Source organism: Lutjanus erythropterus, chromosome 8 (assembly GCF_056507025.1).
Source record: "Lutjanus erythropterus isolate fLutEry1 chromosome 8, fLutEry1.hap2, whole genome shotgun sequence".
Taxonomy (NCBI): Eukaryota; Metazoa; Chordata; class Actinopteri; order Lutjaniformes; family Lutjanidae; genus Lutjanus; species Lutjanus erythropterus.
The window spans coordinates 11536875-11557564 of NC_139324.1; the positions used below are offsets into that span (position 1 = coordinate 11536875).

At 38.8% G+C, this 20690-nt stretch overlaps 1 protein-coding gene across 16 annotated transcripts in view; it reads left to right on the plus strand.

The window, feature by feature from the left end:
* The window catches only part of clasp1a (cytoplasmic linker associated protein 1a), a 72395-nt gene that overhangs the window by 21093 nt on the left and 30612 nt on the right, over positions 1–20690 (plus strand). For 13 of the 16 annotated variants that reach the window (XM_084724501.1, XM_084724508.1, XM_084724513.1 and 10 more), the window contains 14 exons: positions 6538–6678; positions 7290–7363; positions 8641–8733; positions 8841–8986; positions 10572–10707; positions 10928–10998; positions 11378–11437; positions 12149–12226; positions 12734–12901; positions 13626–13672; positions 14158–14328; positions 15165–15188; positions 18564–18671; positions 20413–20439. In XM_084724501.1, coding sequence (XP_084580627.1) covers positions 6538–6678; positions 7290–7363; positions 8641–8733; positions 8841–8986; positions 10572–10707; positions 10928–10998; positions 11378–11437; positions 12149–12226; positions 12734–12901; positions 13626–13672; positions 14158–14328; positions 15165–15188; positions 18564–18671; positions 20413–20439 — 1344 coding nt within the window. The remainder of the gene's footprint in view (positions 1–6537; positions 6679–7289; positions 7364–8640; positions 8734–8840; positions 8987–10571; positions 10708–10927; positions 10999–11377; positions 11438–12148; positions 12227–12733; positions 12902–13625; positions 13673–14157; positions 14329–15164; positions 15189–18563; positions 18672–20412; positions 20440–20690) is intronic. The other 3 variants (XM_084724504.1, XM_084724502.1, XM_084724506.1) reach the window with 3 other exon arrangements.

The following is a 20690-nucleotide window of genomic DNA, read 5'->3' on the forward strand; positions in this document are numbered from 1 at the left end:
ACCACGGCCTGTGTGAGGGACAAGGCCGTGGAGAACCAGGAGGGGGACAGAGGGATAGTGACTGAGATGGAGCAGAAGACAAGTAAATAAGACAGTAAATATTGAGACGTAGGATCAGAAAGATCGAGGGATAAGGATTAGAAAGCTTCAGGGATAGAAGAGAGATACCACCTTCCTCTGTGTCACCCTCCCTATCAGGCAGTAGAGAACATCATTAAGCATCTGCCCCATTTTAAGAACTTAACTTTCCAGAACTTTCTCTCAATCCCTTGTGCCTTTGGGCCTTTATTCTTTTTCTAAAGAGTACAGTGAGGGGAGAGAAAATCCTCCCTATTATATAAATCTGTGGTTTAGAGACAGATTACTGGTGACTCTGCTGATGCCAGTGCAGCTTCAGCAACTTTGAGTACTTCAATGTGTGTTGTGGTGCATTATAGTTCACAGTGTATCCTGACACCTAGTGAGCATAGGAGGTAGTGCATCCTTAATCCATGAAACAGACCAGACCATATAATGGTGTGTGTGTGTGTGTGTGTGTGTGTGTGTGTGTGTTTTTTAATGGTCAAATAGCAATGATTTACCCCTAGCTGCCCCATCCCCTGTTTAGGATCTTTTTCCAAAATAATGAATTGTTATTTGAGATTATATTTAATTTAAAATGATTATTATTAAAATTATGTATATTTAAGTATCTACATGTCATCATATTATATAATTGCCTCTGCATTGAATTGTCATTGCTTTTAATAATAATTTAAAAAGAATGGTAAGCAGACATTCAAGTGTACAACTATTATAGCTAACAATTTATAAAGAAAAATATTGCAAAGTAGTAAGTAGTAGTAAAGACCATTTACAATAATATTACAATAATTCAGTAATGACACTTTGAGGTCAAACAAAAAAAAAAATCATACAAATTTTGTAAATTAGATATTTCTGGGAATAAGTCTCTCTTGTTTATGGATACATTCATTTAGGATAACTCACCAGATGGTCAGAGCACAGTGGTAACCCTACTAATGGGAGTGACGGAGGATTATCCATAGTGTCTGCTCTTACTTCTTCTGGAGTGAGAAAAATAATCATCAAATGACAATATAGGCCAAGAAAAGCGAGATAGATCTAGAAAGGCAGTTGTTCAGTGATGAGGTGATTTGTGTTTAATTTGTCCTTTCATATTGTGGCCAGATCTCTCTTGTAAAAGAGTTTATGTATCTCAAGAGACCTCCTTTTTAAATAAAGGTTGAATACACAGGCTTAATAAAATATTTGCAGCTGCCCAAAGGCCAACAGTTTATTTGTTCCTACTGTGCCTCTCACAAGCGTGTGACTGTATGTGAAATGTTTGCTAAAAAAGAACTTTGTAAACTTTCACTGACAAATTTCAGACTGTAAATTATTGTTACAGTATCATAAAATATTGATGCTGTTCATGGGATCTTTTCCCCCTGAGAGGATGTTGGCAACTGTAATATCTTCTGTCCTTTCTCTGTTCCTGCTTCATCTGTTGTCAGAGTAGGAGTCTGACTATTTCAAGTCATGGCCTCAATACTCCTTATATTTTCATGAAGAACTTGCCAAGCAACAGTCTTGTATGAGTGAACTGACTCAAGGCAACATTAAGCTGAATGCACACAAGCCTTCTATGTTAGCAGTTATCAGCGATCAGACCTTTTCAGGAAGGCAGTGGTGATGTCAGGAGGGCTCTGGGATCACTGCTACTGTCACTTTCACACAACTCTAATGACCTGCTTCACACTGCAGCACCCAATCCTCTGTGTGTATGCGCGTGCCTGCTCGTCTGTGTACTGTTTCCTGTGTGTCTGTATGTGTACATCTGCGTTTGAATAGCTGGTTGCATGTTGCATGCAGCTCTAATTGCTCCCCTGACACACAGATAAATCACCTTGACACTTGTGTCAGCAGCAGTGAGAACATCTCCTCTGGTAGCTCTAATCAATAGTGTGGCAGGGCGCTGTGTCTTCTGTTGCAGGTGCCCAAGCTATTAGCCCTTATGTAGTAGTGGGGATTTGGCAGTGTGAGCTCATATATTGTTTTTAAGGGATTCACAATTGTGAAATTCTGGTCAAATATGATGTTTACAATTACAATTTTGTCAATGGCCTACGCCAATACGATTGTTTTTTTGTGGTTGTTTATTTGGTTTTTGTTCATCCCTTTTTGCCAGGGAAACAATGACTACTTCTCTAGAAAAAACATGGCACCCATTGCCCTCAAACGTCTCAAGCAGCTACGTATACTAGCTACTATTGTCCCAGTCAAACCACAAGTAACCAACACAACATTTAGTGAGCTAAACTGATGCACCACAACAGACAAACATCGGCCACTGCCATGAGTAAATGTCATCTTTTTAGTGATAACAGTCAACAAGGTAAATATCAGCAGATAAGTCAGTGCATCCCTAATCTTTTTGTGGTATTTAAGTCTGGATCATTTTAATATCTTCTATAAATATCAATTTTCCACTCAGGTTCAGTGTATACCAAAATGTTTAATTTCAGGGGTGGGCGATATGACCAAAGTCTTCTATCACAGTATGTGTCATTTTATAGCATGGTGACAACAATGTAATAATTGTTCTGCAAATTGAATTATGATTATGATTTTAACTCACCATACAATACTCCATTGCATTTAATTATTTTCTTTCATTTGGAACTTCCATATGAGCAAAATCAACTACCTCACAACACTTGAGTTAAAAACAAAACACTCAAAACACTTAAACTAACATTCTTTCAAAATGAAATTGTCAAGGTTCCAAATGAGAACAATCATTTCAAGTGTTAACAAGTCTTAAGGTTACCTGGTCCAAATAAATACAGGCCTAATTGGAATGTCTCCTGTGGTGTATTTATAATTTCACTCTCCTCTTCTATGTTTTCTTGTCACTTTCTTCTTCTGAGACAGCTGGTAAACCAACCTAGACATGCATTACCACCACCAACTGCCATTCTCGCGTCATGTGTGAGTGTGGTAAGCAGACCTGCTGCCCAAATCACATAGCCTTATAAGGGAGCTAGATTTTGGAGATCGCATGATAATTGAACAAGATCTTGTCAGAGTAGCTCCTGCTTTCAAAAAGGCATCTCTACTGGTAGACACATTTATACCTTTGTATGGTATACGTCATATCACCTAATTCAAATGATATACTTCCTTCCTTTCTTGTTGGCAAAACCTGCAATTGTGTCTGGTATGGTCTGCTAAAAGAGGCAGCACCAGCTTCTTGTGTTTTTTTTTTTATATATAAATATAACTGGTAACTGGAGGCCAGCTGGATTTTGCATTGACTTGTGTGCTGCACAGAACCACTGGGACCAGTTAAGCAGTTTGAGGTACAATGGATTGCCCCAGCCAGGCGGTCTCATTGGTTGAAACTGTGTGGCAAGCTCTGCTTTGCTGTGCCAACATTTTGGGTACGCAGCTAGTTTACATTCTTTGCTATAATCATAGCATTCTTGTTTTTATGATGTTCTGTTTACTTTCTAGCAAGAGCTTTCTCACCAAGATTGCACCAACAGACTGCATCAGCACTGTAGCCATAATCAAAGTTAATAGTTTTAATAACTGTTTGGAGTTTTTCAAGGAACACATTTTAAACTGTAGCCTGAAGGATGCAAGAATTTCTGCCCAGCAAGTATGTAGATTTTGCAGATCTACAAATGTTTTTGATATGAATCCACCAAGCTTGTTTGAAGAATATGTCTTTTAATGGTCAAAGTAGAAATAGGTGACGGCTAAATATTAAAATGAATAATGGCTGTATTCCATGTAGCTGCTTTTGTTTCAAGGTCCCTGTATTGTGGTATTGAGGTGGCAGGTATGACAGTCAGTCTCTGTCAGCTGCAGATCGTGGGGGTGACTGCATTTCAAACTAACTGATTTGTTGTTTGGTCTATAAAATGTCACAAAATTATGAAAAATTCCCTTCAGTGTTTTCCAAAGCCCAGGATCGTGTCCTTAAATGTCTTAATTTGTCCACGGCTCAATTCAGTTTACAGTCATAAATGAGTAAACAAACCAAAAAATATTCACATTTAAGAAACTGAAGTCAGAGAATTTGAGACCAAAGACCTTTTTTTCTCAAAAAATGCTCATACTGATTAATCAATTATCAAAATACGTGGCAATTAGTTTGATAGTGGCAACTAATCAATGAATCAATTAATCATTGCAGCTTCATGAGTCATTTTTTGTGCTGAATTGAATTGGAGCAAAAAAACCACACCCACCCATCACTGTGTCTGCTGGGTTTTGGAAAGCACACCGCATTATTAGTGCATAGAGTTTGGTGACATCATTTTATTGCCAGCATAGCTCCCCTTAACACCAACCTGACTCGAGGTTTAATCACCCTGAGGAACTGAAAACACCTGTGCAGGTGTTACGTTTTTTTTATGAGCTGTAGTTCTTAACTATTTTCTTCTTTCTGCCCTGCTAGCACAGGTGCAGAGCTGTAAAAACGGAAGTGTCACTCATTTGGTCATTGTTCAGTCATTCAAGCACTTGTCCTGTTGAACGTAAAGAGCATTCCTCTAGGGCAGAGGTTCTCAATTTATTCGCAATGGAGGACCCCTTCTAAGATAGAAATATACCAGGGGTCCCCAGTATATTGTGTGTAGTGTATGTCCTTTGGAATATTTTGACGTGCCCTCTTTTTTATGCTTTTATATTCTTAGTTATATGAAAAATCAACACAGGAGAAATGTATTAGAATGTTATTAGCCATGTATCAAAAATATTTGAACCATAAGATATAACAGTTAGCCTCCTATCCATTTTAGTGAAGTCATATTGGAGATACTCTTCGTTATATTCCCTTTTTTATTTGTTTTTTTTTTTTCTCTTATCAGCTCCATTTGTTGCCATAGCAGCCAGACCTCTGGCAGAGTGCCACAGATCCCCAGAGGTCCGTGGACCTGTATCTGAGAACCAGTGCTCTAGGGGCTGTTTACAGGCATTAAGAAAAGACATAATATTCAAGAAATATAGATGTAATTGTACACCTTTGTATGGAAAACTTTAACAGAATCTGGGACACGCATATAACACTGGCTGGATATTGAACAATGAGATTAATTGATTGTACCAGCTTGATATGGTATATCCTTAAAGCCCGTGGTTCATGCTGTGTTGCTTTTTACCTTGTCATGTCTGCAGTGATGACCTCATTCTGAGATAGACTATTAATATGTTTTTAAAACACAGTAATTATCTGTTCTGATACTGGTGGTGGTGTAAAAAAAAAAAAGGTGATCTCACAACAATAGACCCCTCCCTCTTTTCACCATGAGAGTCTGTAAGCATCATCAGTGATGGCAGTGTGACACACACAAACACACTCGTACATCAACACACACACACCACTGAACTCAGAGAGGAAGGCTTAAGGGGTGGTTAGTCTGGCACTTTGTCAGATCCCAGCGTGCAACAGAGGCACATGCAGAGCACACACACATACACACACCCCGTGGACAGAGATGCCTGATGAAAAAGAGCGAGCGTGTTAGAGGGTGCAGCAGAGACATGCTGAGGAAGCTGGTGTGCAAGAAAATCTGCGCTCGTAAGAACGATGCCTTTTATCTCTCCTTTTCTCTGCTCTCTTGCCGCTTGGCTTTACTCTCACGTTATTTAATGTCAGTTCTCATCTTTCTGTCGTCGCTCTGCTTTCCCTGGCTGTTCGTCTCTTTCTGCCGTCAACCTGTTGCCTTTTGTCTTCCACTTTGTTTTTGTGTGTTTTGTCTGTCTGTCTGTGATAGACGCCGTGTCATGGTTATGATACTCCTCACTGTACAGACATTTAGGGAGCTGGTCTTTGTGTATGAGCCTCATCTGTGATTTTCCCCCACATTATCAATTGTGACTCCACCAATGAAAGCAGTGTTTATGTGCAGCTAAAGGGATGGGCTTCATTCCTAAACAGCTTATTTTAAGCTCATCTACAGAAACACATTTTTTTCTGATAAACAGATTGAGAAATTGTTTGAAATCAGTTCCATTTCACTATGTGTGCTCACAGATAGACCTAAACATTCCCGTTGCTGCTGTGCCTCAGCTGACAGCACCCACCCAGCACCGTCATATCTGCCCCGGGCTAATCCCTCGTGTGAATGGTCACGTTGGGCAGGTGACAGGGGGCCATGTATCCATGCACGGCTGCCAAACCAGATTAAAGTCAGATGGATGGATAGATAAAGGTTGAATGGATACATACACACGACCTGACAGATTGACTGCGTTGCACTCTGCATTGATGCAGGCAGAGGTCATACAATGCAGAGATGACTCAGGGCCTACTGTAGGCACATTGATGAGAAGAGAATGATGATGCATTTCACCAAGAAATCTGTAAAAACACTGACTGATTGATGAGCCCATAATCATTTATTGATCCTTATGGAAAAAATCTCACAGTCATAGAGCCTTCAAGTGAACGTGTTATTTTTGATGCTTTAAATCAACTAATACTTGATGTATTTTCCTTTTGTCTTATCTCTGTTGTTGTAGATAAGAACTTTGAGGATGAAGACTCTGTGGATGGAGGCCGGTCCTCCTCCTCTTCTTCATCCAAAGCTCCCCCCAGTGGCAGGAGGACTGTAGTGAGCTCTGTCAGAAGACCCAGCTCAGCCACCACAGCTAAGGCCACAGGTAAGGGAGGGGTCAGGCCACACAAATGCAAACCTCTGTAACATATATATATATACTGTACTGTACTTTAATATTAGTAATAGTAAATACTGCAACACTACAACTGTGACTTTCACTACACAAACTAATATGTCTTCATATATCTCAAAATGCTTTGACACTGCAGGTATAGAACTATGCCTTTGCTAGGGCTGCTTCTCATGGCAGATACCAACAAGATCATTTCTGTATTTAAGAAGTAGTTCATATAACCTGTGGTCAATGCACAGCTGAGGTTAAGAATGTTAAAGATTTAATGAACAAAGATCGACGATTCAGTATTCACAGCACTGACTGAATCGACTTGAACTGACATCACAATTATAAGAAAAACAAATAACAGTTCTAACTCTTTAAATGTTCATTTGTTTTTCTTGTAAAATTGATTAAAAAAACTTGACAAATAGTCTTTTTATAGAGCATTTTGTCATCTACAAATCAAATTAAATGCTCTGATGTAATCTGTCAAATCAGATATTATTTCCTGCCTTTCCTGCCGCTTAGATCATTCTTTAGAAATGCTGGCATGTTGTTGAATCTCAGTTAATACCTTATACATTTGTTTTTTAAAGGTAAAGAAGCAGGTGCCGGTGCTGTTGATGAAGAGGACTTCATCAAAGCATTTGAAGACGTGCCCACAGTCCAGGTAAGCTGAGCTAAGATTCCTTTGGGTTTATTAGACAGTGCAAAATGCAGCACAAGTGGGAACATGACAGCGAGACAGAGGAAGGTATTCAGCAAAGGTCAGAATTAGGCATGAAAAAATAGTTTCATGATTACAGTTAAATTCCTGACGATTAGTGTTGATTTGTAATTATTAAAAGCGTGCTTGATTACTGTGCATTGAAAAAGTCGCAGTAAACATTGAACAGCATCAATCAAAACTGACAACAGTCTCCCAGGGGAAGCAGCAATGTGAGTCTGTTTTGTGTCACAGCTATTCTGTTTATTGACATAGTTCATTAACAACATAAAAACCACATAGAAAATCCATGCCCAAAACCCAACTTAAAGAAATGGGCACACGTGCGGAGGGAGGGATCCCAGCTGTTAAGTTAATCATATTCACAATCACAGAACTGATGTCTTCCAGTCTTTGAGAATATGTTTTTTGGCTAGTATCATACCCATTAATAAAGCTGAATGAATGTGTGATGGAACAGTTAAAGAGTCCTCTGAACATCTAAACAGAGCCAAGTCCCCCAAGTTGGGAGAGAGTCCAGAAGAAAAAAAGAACAGCTCCAAAATAAATACAACAGTGTACCATCATTTGACTTAAATTTGTCAACAGTGAATCCCTTTAAACTGAATTCACATGTCTGCTGTTAATTGAACACCAGTGAAAAGTGCAGTCTTCCATATTTTATCTGGCAACACGTCATTAATTTCCCTTTCTCAGGCCTTTTCAATACAGTTGATAGGATCATTCTCCTTAAAGAAATTAACAAATTTGGGAGGCTTACGGCCATATTACCCTGAGCACGCCTGATCCTGTCCAATCTCATAATGCCATTTTAAGAAAAAAAAAATACTGATTATAGTGATAATTTTGGTCACTGTAATCATGATATGAAAGTTTCACACCATTTAATCTCTAGTCATTATATGACTCTATCTCCTAGTGTTGTTTCATTTACTGATTTCCAACAATTCCCTCAATGTGACAGCTAGACATTTTAGCATCAGTTTGTGCTACTTATTGAATTTTACAAATGTGAACTTGCTCACAAACAAGTGGCATATATCAAGTTAATGTGAGCAACTGATGCCAAATTTGTGCAGTTAGGAGACTGTGTGGACTTGAAACACACTTGCATGGTGTGGCCTACTGCCAGCCGGTCAAATCTCCCTTTACAGCATGTGCAATATTACGAAATACGTGTAAAATAATGATCCTGATAACATAATTTCCTCTCTGTCCAGATCTACTCTAACAGAGAGTTGGAGGACCAGCTGACCAAGATCAGAGAAGTGCTGTCTGATGACAAACATGACTGGGAGCATCGAGTGGTGGCGGTAAGACTCTCTCACGCACACACATACACACAGGATATAAGTGCATAAATCCAAGGATGAAATACTCATTTACGTCACCGTCTTTTGTCTTTCTTGTTCCTCTGCAGTTGAAGAAGGTCCGTTCTCTCATGCTGGCCGGGGCAGCTGAGTACGAGGGTTTCTCTCAGCAGTTGCGTCTCCTGGAGGCCCCCTTCAAACTGTCGGCTAAAGACCTGCGCTCACAGGTGGTCCGTGAGGCCTGCATCACACTGGGGTAAGATCCTGTATTGAGGAGGATAGACTGTCCCCAAAAACAGATTTCTGGATTTTTTTGGGACACAGCCAAAGTTGCTCTATTGAAGGTGAGGGAGTCCATACCACAACTATAAAACTACAGTCTACGATCCACTAGAGATTGTTTGTAGTTACTGTTAGACTTATTTTTCTTGGTATGGACGGCCCTTAACAGCGCAATCATACCATTGTGTAATTTTACCTCATGCACACTGTTTCAGACACCAGCTTTAATCACAACTTTTGTGATTCGTACTCACCTTGTTCCAAAATTGCATTCTGGGTATGATAAATTATCAAATCTCAAATGGTTAAAAATGGTTAAATTGTGCACCAAATCTGTCATAAATATTATTAACCCAAAAACTGCTCTTATATATGTCACAGTAAAAAATACCTTTACCCTTTAGCCTGACAATGGCAATCATATACTTCATGTTCTAGGCCCTCTAGAGACACACTATATATATATACTCTTTCAAAATGTGAACAGACACATATAGAAAAGGCAATGTTTAGTACAGATTTCTGACAAAAAACAGAAACACATGGTGCTTAGCTGCATCTCAAATTAATCAAATGAATGTCAAAATTAATGATGTACCTAGAGGCATAGCCATTAGTTATTTTCACTTCCAAGTGAGTTCATAGAGCAAAAAGAAGGCACAACCATAATACACAGGTTAATACAGTGAAAAAAACGAAAGCCTGATAAAATGGCTGTCATTTGTGTTTTAATTGAAAAGTCATTCAGTTTTCATTAATGGGTGGTGACATTAATTCAAATCTCTGACTGATTAGGTTATGTCAGAAAAAGAGGCAGCCGAAATATTTTCTTTCCACATACTTAAGCTAATGAACATGAGCCCTTCTCGGGTATGAAACATGCAGTGTGCTCTTCATCCAAAAACATCCGTCACCCAAACTTTAATACAACCCTGATGAGGTGGAACAGAGCAGAGAGGCACTGAAAGAGCAGAATGTTGATGAATAAATGGGAGCTGCGTAGCTCCTGTCATACCTATATATATATATATATATATATATATATATATATATATATATATATATATATATATATATATATATATATATATATACATATAGATAGATAGATAGATAGATAGATAGATAGATAGATAGATAGATAGATAGATAGATAGAGCTTAATATTTGGAAGTTTTATATTATTTAGTTTTTTCTCTGTAGTGGAAGACTCTCACCAAAGAGAACCTCTGACAATGGAGAAGGAAGTGCGTTTGTATTGCCAAGTGCTTGTCACTGAGCTTATATGTGGTGAGGATCAGTTTTTCTTTCCTGTCTCTGACAGAGTGGAAATATTCAGCTCTGTTTAGGGTTTAGAAGTATTCCTCTTTGTGTCTAACTCTTTAATTAAAATGTGAATTAAACTTCATACATTACAGGATAATGGCAGAGCTGTGCTTTGTAGACACGTGCCACAGTTCTCTTTGTATTGTCAGAAAAAGCAGTAACACGTCACCATGAATGGATCGTCTGATGCGATTTACACTTGTTCTTTAATACCGTGTTCTTCTGTCTGTCAGACATTTGTCATCAATCCTGGGTAACAAGTTTGACCATGGAGCGGAGAGCGTCATGCCCACGCTGCTGAACCTTGTGCCCAACAGTGCCAAAGTCATGGCCACGTCTGGAATGGCCGCCATCCGCCTCATCCTCAGGGTAAGACTTCTAGAAGGAGGAGTTTGAACCTGTGGTTTCACAGGCCATCTGTAAATATTTTAATTCATCAGTAATAGCCTAAGTCCTCTTGGAGACGTGCTGTCACATACCACTCGACCACAAAGGCGTCATCATGTGAGAAGGAAAAAATAACTGTAAGAAGACATAACGAAAACTTACTTTTGGACTTAGGCTTGTTGTTTTTGTCTTTCTCCTCCAGCACACACACTACCCACGTCTCATCCCCATCATCACCAGTAACTGCACCTCTAAATCAGTGGCAGTCAGACGGTAAGATGACCTTAATACTGCTATCAGATGTTCACATAGTTAATGCAGGTTTATTTATTTAATTTTTGTTTTTCCTGCACGATTTTTAAGAATGAGTAGATTCATTATATCAAGCACTGCGTTATTTTCTAATAAACCGTTTCTATAGTTAAGTTTTTAAGTTTTCTTTTAAATTCTCTCCCTCAAATCACAGGCAGGTTTTGGTTTTCTTTTATATTGTCTGTGTCGCATTGGCTTTAATTGACATCATGTTCGCACACACATTTTTATAGTGGCAGTTTATAGAGCTCTTTGTAAATCCCTCCAGGTAAAATTTTGTTTTTATGTTAAGTATTGTGTCATAGTACTTGACAAGTATTTATCTGTGTCTCCTTCCCAGACGCTGTTATGAGTTCCTGGACCTCATGTTACAGGAGTGGCACACTAATACACTGGAAAGGTAAGCTGAATCTCCTCAGTAGAAAAATATCTGTGGTTTCCTCCAAAACCACCAAAGCACTTGGAAAAGTGTGCAAGTAGTGTGTGTCAAATAGATAAATGCTATAATGTGTGTGAGTGTCTGGGCAGAACAAAGTTAGAGTGAGTGCAGTGCAGTTCTACCTACTTATTCTTTTTCATAGTTTTTATTTCTTTTACTTTTTCTTCTTCTTTTTCTTACTTTTTATTTCTTCTTCGTCCTCTTCTACTTGTTGTTCTTCCTCCTCCTCCTCCTCCTCCTCCTCCTCCTCTTACATGATGGCATTTGAGTTGGCTAACATTTGAGTTAGCTAAGTGTTGGCTGGATGCACCACTGATGAGGCCCATTAAATTGATGAGTCCTGAGAGAGCCGTCATCACCAAGACCCCAAGCGATAAGGCGACTTTCCCTCTCTGTATCCATGACAACCACAGCATAGACTTTAAAAAGCGTGTGGAAAACCTTGTGGGTGGCCACATTCCCAGTGGACCACCAGAGGAATAAAACTGGAGGAGACAGAAGAAGAGAACGCAAAGATAAACTGAAGGAGTTTTTTTTTTTTTAGTTTAACATTTGAGGTTTAAGTTCACAGGAGTCGTCCTCTTAGACTTCCTCGTTTTACTAGAGAGACTTGATCCTGGGTCGTGGGTTAACTGCCTGTGTGCGCCTCACCATGTTCCCTTACTATCCCAGACACGTGGCTGTTCTGACAGAGACCATCAAGAAAGGCATACATGATGCTGACTCTGAGGCCAGATCCATTGCTAGAAAGTAAGTGAGATTTGCAGCCCAACAGACTTGTTTTTATTGATATGATGAGCTTAATTTTGTCTTTGTTTCATGAGAAAAACAAGTGTTTGCCATTTTTTATCACATGGTTAAGTAAATAAATATTTTGATTTGATTTTATGAAAGCACTGCTGCTGTCTGCTACATTTTTGTTGATTTGTTATCTTTCATACATTATTCAAACATTCATTGTGAAAGAAAATTCATGCCAGTTTTTTGCACATGCTTAGGTCATGGCTGGCTATTTTTATTTTATTGAAGATGGAAAGCAGAAGCACTTTAAGTCGAAAGTAAAAAAATATTTTATATGTACAAAAACTTCTGTACACATTAGATTTATTATAGTAAAGGATTTTTTTTTTCAATTTTCTTATTTTTCTTAATTTTTTAATGTTTTGAAATTTCACGGTCTGGTTGGCCTATTGTTACATCCCTAGTTTAAAATCCGTCTTCATCTCATGTTCTGCTTTCCCTCATTCTCACCTATAGGTGCTACTGGGGTTTCCATGGTCACTACAGCCGGGAGGCAGAACATCTGTTCCAGGCACTGGAATCCACCTATCAGAAGGCCCTCCAATCTCACCTTAAGAGCTCTGACAGCATCGTGTCTCTACCCCAGTCTGACCGTTCCTCGTCGTCTTCCCAGGAGAGTCTGAAGTAAGAACCACAAGGCAGTTCTCTCTTCCTGTTCTTACCCATTTTCCTTTGTTCTGTCTTTACGCACCGCTCTCTTTCCTCCACCTTTTTCCGTAGTCTTTTCACATCTATTTGCTGTAATTGATTGGAGGAAACCACTAATGCATCTGTCTTGTTGAATATGATTGTACACTAAAAACACTGGTAATTATTATCAGATGGGCAGCAGACGGTGGAGCACTCGCGCGCACACACACACACTCTTGGATGGATTGCCATCATTTAGCCAGTTTATAGATTCCCTATGGAGTGTGCTGGCTAATGACCTCATACTCAATCCATCAGGACTGCAGCTGTTGTGGTCATCATTGTGTGTGTGTGTGTGTGTGTCTGTGTGTGTCTGTCTGTATATGTCTGTGTGTGTCTGTGTTTGAGGGGGGTGAGCTCATTTTTCTTTTAAGATTTTCTTTCTGTCTCACAGGATGTGATCTGATGTTAATAATTTCCTAACCAGCTCCTAAATGAACATAACTCTGGGGAACATACTGTACATTATTCTTTTTTTTCTAATGTTTATTATGATGATTTTTTATAATGATCAGTCCATATATACATTTCACATATATTATATCATATAAATTGTTCTAATTCTTAGATACAATAGCTGTCAGATATTTCAGATGCTCATTTTGGTTAGAATGTGATGTGCATAAAGTCTAAAAAGTTTCTTGCTCTTTTGTTTCAGCCGACCATTGTCTGTGAAAAGTGTCATTGGAGGGAGCATAACAAGGAGTAAGTTACTTCCTAATTCACTTTCTATCCGTGTGTGGTGTTTTTATATATAAAGATAGACAGTAATGTCAGTAGAAAGCAGTTAAGAGTAACCAGACTGAAGTTCCCTTTTCAGTCACCCTGCTAATGCTCTCTTGATCAAGACTTATTATCCATACCAGAAGTGTGGACCTGAGTCACATAACTTGGACTGAGCCTTTTGACTTGAACATGCTTTAAAAGATTAAAAAGTCTGTTATTTAAAAAATGTGAATCCACAAATTCATTTTTTCCCCTTCTATTCCTGAAAACATTAATGCTGTTCCCCCCCTGCAAATCAACACTGAATTCCCCACAACCACATTGTTTGAAACAGTGCATCCAATCAAATTGCAGGATAGTACTTTAGTACATATGAAAAGTAAAAAGTTAAGAAGTAGATGTCAGTAATCTAATTTCAAATAAACTGCCTCAAGTGACTCTTTCTTATTTCTGTGCTGTTGAAGGTAAACTTGTGAGCACCAGGGTGCACACCACACCGGGCTCTCTGCAGCGCTCCCGTAGTGACATCGATGTAAACGCTGCCTCCAACGCCAAGTCACGTCTGTCCACCGTTCCTGCCTCCTCACCATTCAGCTCTGCGGCTGCTCTTCCCCCCGGGTCCTATGCTTCATTAGGTAATCCATCAGTCGTCTCCCTCGAACCTCCTAAAATCAGAAAAACAAACCTCTGTCTGACACTTTCACTCTATTGTGAAAAAAGAACTCTCTCTGTCATTCAGCAATAAGGACACATGCTGACTTGTAAATATAAACAAATCTACACAGTGTTCAGAGAATCAACACAAGATGAAAGGCTAGGCTAAAAACAATGTGAATTAATTTATCAGACTAACCTTGACTTGGTTAATGAAAGACAGAAACTTCAGAATAAATACTGCAACTTTGCATCTGAAGAGATTTGAGTCACTGTTGACAGTATTTGAGCAAAGCGTAGTTAACAAAGCTCCTTTTTCAGAGGATCAGTCAAGCAGCTCATCATGAAGTATTAAACATTTTCTCCTGTAGTCACTGGCTTTCATGGGCCTGACTGGGCTAATTAATGGTAGCTGAGGTTGTCATTAGACTGTTCTGCCAGCAGGAACTGTTTAAACCCTGTGTTGACACTTTTGACAAATGGATGTGATGAAGCTGAGTGCCCCCCTAGTGTGATAAAAGCCCCTGACACTTTTTAAGGATGTTTTCACTAACATCTTAAGCTAATGGGGAATGTTTAAGCCATGCCCACCAATAGATCTGAAATTTACTGTAATCTTTTTGCCATGCAGAGACTTTTTTCCCCTCCCCTGTTCTTCTCCAGTGAGTCGCCCTAGCTCGATAATGGCCGTTACTAATGATGATGAGGCCCCTTGCATATCCACTCACTCCTGTTCCTGCTTCAATTGCTACTAATGTCTTCCTCTATACCTCTCCTCCCACTCGCTGCTGCACCGCCTTTCTTAAATGCCCAAAAGATGGCACTCCTGGTAAAAGCGATGGTAAGAATTGTGTCAGTATGCCTGTGTGTGCGTGTGTATTTGTGCAAATTGCACAGAACGCGAGAAAGTGAAGATGTATGAGTGAGTCTTTTTGTCAGCTGTCACGGGCTAAACGTTCACATCCTTTCTCTTTTCATCTGTGCCCTCTTTTCCTCTCTTTATTCCCCCCAAGTGGTCGTCACTTATGTGGAACTCTGCATGGACTGTCTGCATGGATTTCCTCCTCTGACTGTAACCCTAACAACCGTATCCATCAACTCTGTTAACTACACAGCAATTAAGTCTGACATTACTCTTTCATACTGTAGGGTTGTGTTTAAGTTGATAGACAAGGTTGTTTTCTTCTGTCTTTCTTGCTTCACAGAACTTAATCACTCTGCAGTGCACCGCTCAAACAGTCGGTTCACTGCAACATCTGCAACCTCAAAGTCTTGGACTGCTCTGTCACGTATATAATGTAGCATGAACTTGAATGAAAATCATACTGTTCATCTGTTTTGTATGGAGGCCCCATTACACCAGTTTGATGGGAAAAAAAAGTGACCCTGTGAGTCGTCATAAAGAGGAACTTTCATGAAATGAGTTAGTATCTCAAAATAATGAAAAACGGCAAAATAATGACTTAGTATCTCAAACAAAAGACTTACCTTAACTCAAAATAATGAGAAACTATCAAAATAATGGCTTAATATGTCAACTAAATGACTTTGTATTTCAAAATAATGAGAAACTTCCTCAAAACATTTTTGCATTAAAGGAACAATATGTAGCATTTTCACATCCAAAAATTAGTACTGCTGTTGAAATAGCTGGTTTATATACTATTCATGGTTGAAGTGAGTTGTTTTTCTCCCACCCCCTCCTCTCCAGACTCAGGCAGGCTGAAGGAACGCAGCAGGAGTTCAAAATGAGCTCAGCAATGTAATTTGACAAGTAATGATGAGTGCTACGCTGTAAGTTGATCAGCTTTTGTAAAACTCAGTCATTTGTCTGTCAGCGTAAATCTAAGCCTGTTATCCTGAAAACAAAAATCCACTGTTGTGAAAATACACACTGGAGTCCGAGGTTAGCGAACGCCTGCCTTATTGCCCGCCAGATTCCATTAAGATATCGCTCAATTTAACCATTATAAACATCTACTCCTTCTAAAAGATTATTAATAATTCGGCACAACTCAGAAAAGACTAAAACAGTTATTTCAGCCAGGAATAGAAATTTCAAAGGAGGAGACTTAAGCTGTAGTGTTGTTGTCAGAGAAGTGAGTATTTCAATTATTTTTATTATTATTTTGAGGTATTCAGTCATTATTTCAAGAAGGTGCCTCATTATGATGTTTTACAGAATTTTCATTTTCATCAAATTGGTCAAAATGAGCTTCCATAGGTTCCATAGGTTTTGTGATATCATATTTTGTACTACAGACCCTTTTTTTCCTTGTCAGTCACACACAAGTTAAATCAGATAGTTTTCAATTTCTCTGATTCCACCAAAAGAAGCTTGTCAACTACTTCAGTAGCTGTGGACTCAATTCAGATCAGGTGTTCTTTGTACAGTATGGTAAATCCTGATAAACTGGAGGACATTATTATTGCTCATAGTTTAATCCCAGAGCCTCTACTTCAACCAGACTTTTATTTTTAGTTAGCAGTGTAATTCTTGTCATTGAACTGACCATTTTCCAGACACTGTTTAAGATAGTAGATATTCTCGGTGAGATGGCTTTTCCCTAGACTGATCATAAAATGCTTCAAAAGACTTGCAAACTCGCCAGTCACAGTGGGACTCGTTTTTATCACACCTCACATTTTGTAATGAAGCAAAAGTAAGAAAGAAAGTTGAAAGAAAGTTTTTTCATTTGCCAGCCTGTGTATGAACCATGTTAAATCAAAATTAAATGTTTTTATTTATGTGAAAAGAGCAGTTTCTTCAGAAGACAAATACTAGAATTCAGTTATATTTTAGTTTTTCTTACACAAGTGTTGTTTGGATTCTATTATCACATGTATTTCAGGTGACGTTATGTTGGGTAACAATGCTGAAGTTGCCAGTTAAGTGTGACCAACAGCTTCAGATCCACTGCATCATCCTTAAAGGGACAGTTTACCCCCAAATAAAAAAAAAAAACATACATATTTTCCTCTTACCTGTAGCTCTGTTTATCCATCTAGATAGTTTTGGTGTGATTTGCAGAGTTTTGGAGATATCGGCCGTAGGGATGTCTGCCTTCTCTTCACTTTGATGGAACTAGATGGCACTCAGCTTGTGGTGCTCAAAGCACCAAAAATATATTTGAAAAACTTACCAGCAATGTCTCTGTCCATAAATCATGACCCAGTGAGTCAAGATAATCCACAGACCTTGTTGTGAGCAGCTTCATGGAAGAACTATTTTCTTTCAACAAAGCAACGCCTGCCAACTATACCACTGTGCATCTACTCATGGATGAGAGGCTCAAGCTCATAACTGCATGTGATGTGATTCATTAATGGTGAAGGCAGACATCTTCATGGCCAATATTATCAAAACTTGGCAACTCGCAACAAAACTATCTAGATATATGAATGGCACTATAGGCCAGAAGATTTTTTTGTCTTTTTTAAATTTTGGGATGAACTGTCCCTTTAATGTAGCAGTACCTTGACATGTAAATATTATGCACTTATACCTGAAAGAAGTCTCTCACTTTGGGGTGGGAAGGTTTCTGTCAATTTATTGTTGCTACTTTAAAAATAACTAGTTAGCATTTCACACTTAAGCCTTAAAACCTGTTACCTTGCAGCTAACATTACCCATTGGTTTAAATAAGGAAAGCTAATGAAGTTGACTCATTTTATTAGTAGATAAACTTCCAAATCAGAATGTTTTTGTACTCATTGTAAGAAGTGATAAAAATGTCAGAGTGTTCCTCATGTTTGCAGGTTCTTTTTCAAATATAGCATGTAGGCATCTGCGAAGGATATTCAGTGTTTGTCTGACTTTCTCCAGACCTGGGTCAAACAGTTTGCCAATATTTCTTGGTTTGTTCTAGCACATTAAGGCACACAAGAACTTAAAAGTCACCTAACTCGTGCTTTTCTGTGGTTCATGTCTTAGCCAGCGCTATTTCAACTGTATTTCCAGGGAAAAAACCCAGAACAAACATTGAGAATTATTTGCAAATGCTAGTGGACCCAGCTGCGTCTCTTTCCCCCCTGTGTGTTTTCAGGGGGTCTCTATCCCCTCATCCAGGTCCTCATTCTGTCTCCCTAGACTTTTTCTTCTCCAGCATCTCTGTCCAGGGTTTGGGTGAACACATATTAAGTAATTCATTTGGATTAAACTTCCTCTGCCTTTCTCCCCTCCCCCCTTCCTCCCGATCCTTCCCTCATCATCTAGGTCGTGTCCGTACCAGGAGACAAAGCTCGGGCAGCGTGGGTGGGGCCAGTACCTCAATGGTGGACAGTAGGGGGCGCAGTCGAGCCAAAGTTGTCTCCCAGTCACAGCGTATGTATACACACCCCACACGTGAAGTTGAAATCAGAGTTAGAATCTTTTCAGTCACATCCTACACATTGGGCATTACACAGCTCTGAGTGTGCATACTGCCTACCAATCTGTCCCTCTCATGTGTCAGTATGATCTTTGTCTGCACTGGCTTCAAGATCATACTTGATATTTTGCTGTTTCTTGTATGTGTGTGTGATGTTTCTCATGCGCTACAGCACCCTAAAAAAAAAAACAAGCTCCAGTCTCTCACAAATCTTGTGTATTCGTGCAAGTGTGCCTTCATGCATGCATAGTGTGTGCTTGTGCTTTAAAGGGATAGTTCAGATTATCTGAAGTGGGGTTGTATGGGGTACACATCGATAATTTACCTACAGTAGATTGTGGTTGACATGCCCCCAGTTATTAGACTCAGAGGATAACACTTCGTAATTGCAGGCATTAATAAATGGTAAATTGATTTGAGTTAATTCAATTTTTGTTAATAGTTATTTTACTGTTAACAAACATTCATGTAATGGTTGTATATGCTTTATAAACCATTTATTAAGCAATTGTAATGTTTTATTAACATCAATTGTAACTTTATAATGGTCAGCCAGATAGTATTTATAGATACATTGCACAGTATTTGTTAACTATTCACAAAGAATGATGAACATCCGCTGCAACTTTACAATAACCATCCAGATAATGTGTATGGACAACATGGTGTCATGTTTTTCCCCACACAGGTCAGCTAAACAAGAAAAATATCTGGGTAGGCTTAGGCAACAAAAACTACTTCAAAGGTTTAGGAATAGACCGTGTGAGATTACATACATAATGTAAGGTAACATACAAGTACATATGGTGTATAAAATGTTATTATCATTAGTTGCAGCTTGATTAAAGCTATCCAAATGATGTTTAAAGAGATAAGGGTTACAATCTAATTATTAAACATTAGCAAAATGTTACAGATATCTGGGCTATCTCTGGGCTACGTAATGATATCTTAAAGGGTTACAAATCATTTGGTGATCATGAACAAGTTCTTAATATAGTATATAAAGTGTTATAATTTGTGAAATAATAAACTGTTAGTTTACTAATAAATCAGAATGTAATTGTAATTAATCATCTCTTAGCAGCTGTGATAAAGTATGAATTGTATAAATTAATAATTTTATATTACACCAACTAATGATAAATGAACATAAATTGTAGCATTGCTAATAATTAGTAATTAATTATCATTTCATTGTTTAACAGTGAAATAACTCCAAAGCAACCAGACCCCTTTAAAACACTGAAGTCGCACAATAAGAAACAAAATAACCAATCAAGGAAGTGAAAGGGAGAGAGCGATATTTTGCTTTAGATGTCTAAAATATGTTTTACTGCTGACTCTGTCCAGTACATTCCTTAGCTTCCTACTCTGGTACTCCTGCTGCTTCTCCAAATCATAGGGCGTGCCGACTGCCATCTACTGTAGGTAATACACTGACTATGGATAGTCAGTACCTCATAAAACCCCACTTCAAATAGTCCGAACTATCCTTTTAAGTATACAAGTGTGTGTGTTGGTATATATATATATATATATTTTCTTGAGATCTGTCAGTGATCAGTACACAGCTAACATGTTCACAGCCATCCAGAGTGCATGCTGGGTAAGATCAATAAACATAACCCCTTCTGTCTCATTTTGACCGTTCTCGATCTCCACCCTGTCCTGCCTATTGCTTCCATCACCCAGGATCCAGATCAGCTAATCCCATCAGTGGTAAGGCCTCAGCCTCATCCAATCACAAGCCGGACATCTCATCCCAAAGCCCCGTCCCCCTAGCTCACAGCTTTGCATGCTGGTCTTTTAGCCTTTTATGTTTGTTTCTTCACGTACAGTAGCAGCATGCTCCACTCATCACATTCATATTTGATTATATCCTTTCTCCCACAGTTTGAGAAGCTGCTTGGAGTTGATAATGTTGCTGTCAACCATTTTGTTGTCTTTGTTTTCACTGTTGAAGAGTTGTG